This window comes from Leptonotus elevatus, chromosome 6 (genome assembly GCF_054856555.1).
Source record: "Leptonotus elevatus isolate MCC_2025b chromosome 6, RoL_Lele_1.0, whole genome shotgun sequence".
NCBI classification, from domain to species: domain Eukaryota; kingdom Metazoa; phylum Chordata; class Actinopteri; order Syngnathiformes; family Syngnathidae; genus Leptonotus; species Leptonotus elevatus.
In genome coordinates this window covers 16,204,344-16,210,343 of record NC_141244.1, presented here as the reverse complement: position 1 = coordinate 16,210,343, position 6,000 = coordinate 16,204,344, and the positions used below count along the sequence as shown (strand labels likewise).

At 38.9% G+C, this 6,000-nt stretch overlaps 1 protein-coding gene across 2 annotated transcripts in view; it reads right to left on the bottom strand.

Annotated features, from left to right (window-relative positions):
* Window positions 1–947: 947 nt before the first annotated feature.
* The window catches only part of LOC147172288 (uncharacterized), a 30,898-nt gene continuing 25,845 nt past the window's right edge, over window positions 948–6,000 (bottom strand). For both annotated transcript variants that reach the window (XM_086077581.1, XM_086077580.1), the window contains exon 11: window positions 948–1,266. In XM_086077581.1, the coding sequence (XP_085933707.1) occupies window positions 1,093–1,266 (174 nt within the window). In that variant the 3' untranslated portion in view covers window positions 948–1,092. The remainder of the gene's footprint in view (window positions 1,267–6,000) is intronic.

Genomic DNA, 6,000 nt, shown 5'->3' with positions numbered 1-6,000 from the left:
TGGTCGGTGATGCATATGACATTCAAAACATTTGTTCATGTAAAAAATATCAGGCAGATTTTTTTTCAAGTTATTTTAAATTATGCAAGTAGTTAACTGAGGAGGATGAGAGTGCTGCAGTGGATCAAATAAATGTTGAAGACGTCGCATACTTTTTGGGAATTGTGTACTCGCAAAAATGTAAACAGTAAATTTAAAGATGAAGTGGACATTGAAAAATTATTAGTTGATTTATGTATCAAACACTGGTTATGGATTTTGTTGTTAAGCTCTTTGCTAGAGAACAACCAGTTGTGCAAACGTACTGAACAATGAAAACAGTTGTGCATTTAAATGTTTAAAGAAGGTCAAATTAAGTTCAACTGTGAAGGTTTGAGTGCATTTTAGGTTCATCTTGAAATTTCACCCAATATAACTTTTTGTGAGTCGTGTATATTCGGTACATGCAAGCACTTGAGTAACGTATGCTAAAGCGCTGCTGATTGGCATTCTCTATGGCAAACTGTGAATCATTTAAATCCGCTTGTGACCTCAACCACTTCGTTTCCCCTCACTAAGTGACACAACTGTCACTTTGGCATTTAAGCAACACTTTCAGTGGAAGTATAGTCTGCTGCTCCTGCTGCTACATTCTCTGACCTGAAAGATGTGTGTCCTTTCCTTGAGTGAAAGTGGCGAGAAGGTAAACGGTGACATGACACTGCAATTGTTTCAATAAAAAAAAAAAACGGCGAAATTGTTTTAACGAAAGGATGACATCTTCAGTGTTTAGTAAATGTTGTAAACAGCTTCTCGGCGTATCCCTTCAAGTATAACTCACGGTAGTGTTTTTGTAGGCCAATCTGACAGCTGGTTTAATGTTTTAAAACCCCGAAAAATCAAAAAAGATTTTACAAGATTGTTGAAGAGAAAAAACATGTCAAAAAAGCACTTAACATACTCGTAAACTGAGTAAATCAGCTACATCTTTTAATCAACTTGAATTCATTTCTCAGATAAACAGATGTTATGTTTGGCCAGTGGAAAGGCACTTATGAGTCATTTAAAAGACATATTTTATATTACAGGGAGCTACAAAACAGGGGGGTGTGGTCAGTATTCCATAGGTGCCTCCTCCTTCGCCTCCTCCTCGTCACTAGCAGGTTCAAAGTCTTCATCAGCCCCAACTTCAGCCTCCTCGCCCTCCAACTCTCCTCCAAGCTCGCCCAGCAGCTGCTCCGCGTGCTCCAACATGGGTTGGTCGTCACAGCGTAGCTTGCTGTGCAGCTGCCAAACATAAAAAGGATGACATGAGCGAGCAAACAAGCAAGTATCTCAAACAGAAAGAAGAACGGTTCAGTCATTCACTACAAGCATATTCTTGCAGATGTGGTTTAAGCTGCATTCCACCATTTTTTTTTTTTTAATAGAACAGATTATTTCTACAGCATAACCTCCAGTTAAAAGCATCTAAAGTAGATTATTTGAGGTCAATCCAAGTCTTCTGGGGAAATATTCTTCGCACAAAAAAAATACCAGTATCGACAAAAAAGAATTATGTGATGAAGACTACCAAACAAACTCAAAACTCCACGTAATTCAATGTGGACTGCTGGTCTCTGGTGACCAAAGGTTGAAAGGTGAAACTAATGACATTAGGTCGAATGCACATACTTGTTCGCTCAAGTACAACATCACACCAATTTGTGCTAGGACGTTGTTTAGGCTAAATTGCTAACTAATACCATTAACTCATTTGCTCCCCCCAAAAAATTATGAATACATTCTATTTTACATATCACCACGTATTTATATGTTTATGTTTTTTTTATGCTAGAGCATACAGAAGGCTTTGAAAGCAATGGTAGTTATTACAAAAACAGCCAGCAGATGGCAGCAAAGTATAAGAGATCAACCAGGGCCATGTTGCAACAAGCTCTTTTACCTGCTAGCTATATTCTAATGCTAATTGCTGCAAAACAGAAACAGATACAAATATACTTGTTTCCCCTGATGAAAGAAGATAGTCTAATCTTTAAAAATCTAATCTATAAAAATCTCATGTTTTTATAGCAATAGAACCCAATATTCTGTGGACCAGTAAAACAGCCGGGAGTGAAGGGGGTTGCTTCAGTGAAAATGGCTGGGAGTGAGTTAGTTAATAAATCTTATGTAAAGACGGTTTGTTTATGAACCATTAAAGTCTTATAGTATTTACCTTCTCTAATTTCTCCTGAGACAACTTCCTCTGTTGTTTGTAAACATGGACCAGGTTTAGTGTGGTACACCTCAGGTCACCAGACAGCAGAGTAACTACTTGTCACAATTTAATTAGACAGACTGACAAACCTACAGGCATATTTTCCCTAAAATTTTGGCCGTATTCCTGCTACTACTGCTTGCCACTATTTTCCCTTTTACTTCTGATTTAAAATATATCCCATTAATTTGTTGGTAAAAGTGAACTTAAATGCAGGAGTTTATACATTTCTAGCATTTCAATTAAAACTGGGTCTCTGAGGGCAAGCATAACTGGAATGCTATGAAAATGAGTTTGACACCAGGCTGAACATGGAAAAGTGGCGCGCGTCTCCATCCTGACTGGAATAGAACACGAAGTGAACATCAACATAATTACAGCGTAGTGAAATGTACATTGCAAAGATATTTTTGTTTATTTATGGTTCAGTTTAATTTAGTCTTAGTATTATGAAGTAAGAAGTTGACCAGTGCCAGAGAAGGGATTGTTGTCACATTTGCCAAATTTGAACAGCTACCTGGAAAAAAAGGTTCCAGGTTTTACGGTACGTATAGTTCTTTACTAATACCCAAATGATCTTGCATTAGACTGTGATACTGTATTCAAATATGCATGCATTACAGATTTAAAAGGGAAGGCAACCCCAAAAAAATTCTTGACAATAATATGTTTTATGCAGCCGCACTAGTCCAAATACAGTATTTTGGTTAATATTGTGTTAGTGGGATATGAGTTAAGCAGCAAAATCCAGCAGTTCGTCCATTTTGCCACTTCCTGTCGAGTGAAAATGACATTACAGTCGCTCAGGTCTCAGGTGACAACAAATCGCAGCTCAGCTTCAGAAAACAGGTGAGCTGTGATTGGTCGTCTGAGCAACTGTGATGTCATCTTCAGTTGACAGTAAGTGGCAAAATGGCCACCCCCTGAAATGGATAACAACGGCTGCATTTTTCAGCATAAGTCATATTCCACAAATGTAATATTAATCCAAGTGTCATGTTTAGACTAGTGAGGTCACATATAACATATTATTGTCAAGAAACGTTTAAAGTTGACTTCCCCTTTAAGGACTCTACAGCTTTCTAGAAACAGATTAAAATGTCTTCATGCTATCATAATCGTTGACCCTCCAAGTCTCAAGACAAGCTCTGATAGGTTATTAGAATACATATTTCTTGACACTGACCTTCAGCTACAAAATCCCGTCGGGTCCAGTGTGTAGTTAGATCTAGTCACTTCCTTCCTTGATCAAGACCTTGTGTCCCTGAATTGCCGCGCTATCACACTAGGCCACTGAATTTTAACAGTGCAACATTAAGATGTCAGCAAACAGCCACTTGGAGCTAAGGGAAGTGTGCAGCTCTGGCGTTTTAAGTCTCTAAGTGCCGGTTAGGACGGTTGAATTATCCTAGAGCAGCTTGCATGCTGTCAGCTCACAAAACGCTGGTAAACAGTTTTTTCCCTTCATTTGGCAAATTAGCTTCTTTGGTGGAACACTCCGCTACACAGAGGAAAACAACATTCGTCTTCCTATTGCTGCTGTATGTGGCCTGCAATGTACAGTGATGAGCAACATAAATGAGTACATCCCAACAAATTACATTCAAACCCAAAGACGTATAAATGTGTTTTTAATCATTTGTCCTTCACTCCCAAATACGTATTTATACGTTTTTTAAAGTTTGTTTTATGCTAGAGCTTACAGAAGGCTTTGATGCAGCGTCTGACCTGATGAGGTCGCTTATAGCAATGGTATTTATTACAAAAAATGGCCAGCAGGTGGCAGCAGAGTATAAGAGATCAGCCAGGGCCATGTTGCAACAAGCTCTTTTCCCCCCAGTGTTTTCAACAGGTTTGTAAATGATGATGAAACTTAGCTATATTCTAATGCTAATTGCTGCAAAACGGAAACAGCCATAAGTATACTTTTTTTCCCGATGAAAGAAGAGACTCTAATCTTTCTTTTGGTATGTTCCATGTGTTTATAGCAAGAACAGAATATTCTGTGGGCTTTGCAAAATCAGTCAAAATCCAGTAAAACAGCCGGGAGTGAAGGGGGCTGCTTCAGTGAAAATGGCTGGGAGTGAATGAGTTAATATGTCCTTCTTGAACTTTAAAATACTACCACCAATGTGAACTATTGATTGCAAATTAGATTTGTTTATGTACAAAAATTTAACAAATTTACTTAATGTTGCAAAAAGGCCAGAAAAGCTACGCACACAACATTTAAGAATAATTGAATCGCTAATCTAATCCTCCCCAAAATTATTCTTGTTTTCAGAAAGAAATGGAGAAAACAATTACCTCTACTTTTAAAAAGTACTTATTTACATTGAACTCTGGAGCTCGAAGCACATATGGCTATGCAACACACTATCAAATTTGCCATCTCAGTGAAATATTGCAAGTAAGAGTAAAAAAAACAAAAAGTTCCCTACGCATCCAGCAGATTTATCTCTGTAAAATACTCCGCTTGTGTGTAATTACTGAACTCAAAGGGGGAGCGGGGTGATAAAACTGCTTCCCCTGCCACTGAGGACAGGAAGCATAGCGCTGTAATTCTCAGCGTGTAAATGCAGAGTAAGCAGAGCTGCTGCAGAGATTTACGCTAACGACCTTTTTTTTTCTTTTTTCTTTTTATAGAGAGAGAAACAAAACCAGAGAAGTTGTAATAGTCCAGTGTACTATCTAGTATACAAGCGCAGGGTGACAAGGCCAGAAGAGAGTCGACGAGTGTGTGTGTGACTGCCTTGCTAAAGCGGCGGGCTCCAAGCAACATCCTGACACGCACTCAGGGGAACTCATTTGGAGCATAACAATGTGCACTTGTGTGTGTGTGTGCGTATTTAAGAGGATGCTTTCTCCGCAGGTTGCAGCTCTTAAGGCGCGGAAAAAGAGGAGGGGGGGAAAGCATGACCCAGCCACAAGGTCTGTCGTACTCCCACCTTCTCAGCCTCCTTAGTGCCACAGCACACACTCGCACATTGGGTAGAAGAAGAATAAAATCGCATTGATTGTCACTCTCAGACGCCGGGAGATGTCTATCCGCTCCGAATAAAGGTTGGCTGTGCTCACAGGAACTGGGGCTCAATACAGTGAATAATTGCATGTTGCAGCCTTGGGTGGGAGTCTTACTCGTATCAAATCACAGGGTGCATAGAGGACATCCTGTACAGAAGGTACACTAAAGCGTATTCACTCACCTGCCTTGACTAATATCTGAATTTAGGTGACAACCCATTGCTAATCTATAGAGTTCAAAATGATGTGTGAAGGCAATTCACCAGAAGCGCATTTGTGAGGTCACACACCCGTGGGCCTGTCTCTCAGCGTCTGCTCAAATTCATCCCAAATGTGTTCTAAGAGGTTGTGAGGTCAAGTTAATCAACGCCAGACTCTGAAATGTAACGTCTGTAATGTTGGAAGAGGAAAGTGCCACCTCTGTTCCCACAAAATTGGGAGCATAGAATTGTCCAAAATCTCTTGGTATGCTGAATGCTAATGCCAGGAGGTTGCGTCAGAAAAGTTCCAGGACTAGTGTCACAAGTACCAGACACTGTTTAAAAAAATAAAAAAAAAATAATAATAATAATAATAATAATAATAAATAAAAATTAATAATAATAATAATAATACAATTGTTTAAAAAAAATAATAATAAGGAAACTAGTAAAGTTTTTTTTACTCAGAAATTAGTAAATCGTACAAGGAGAGTTTTGAGTACATTTGACAAGTTTATCAACTCAAGAGTTGAGCGG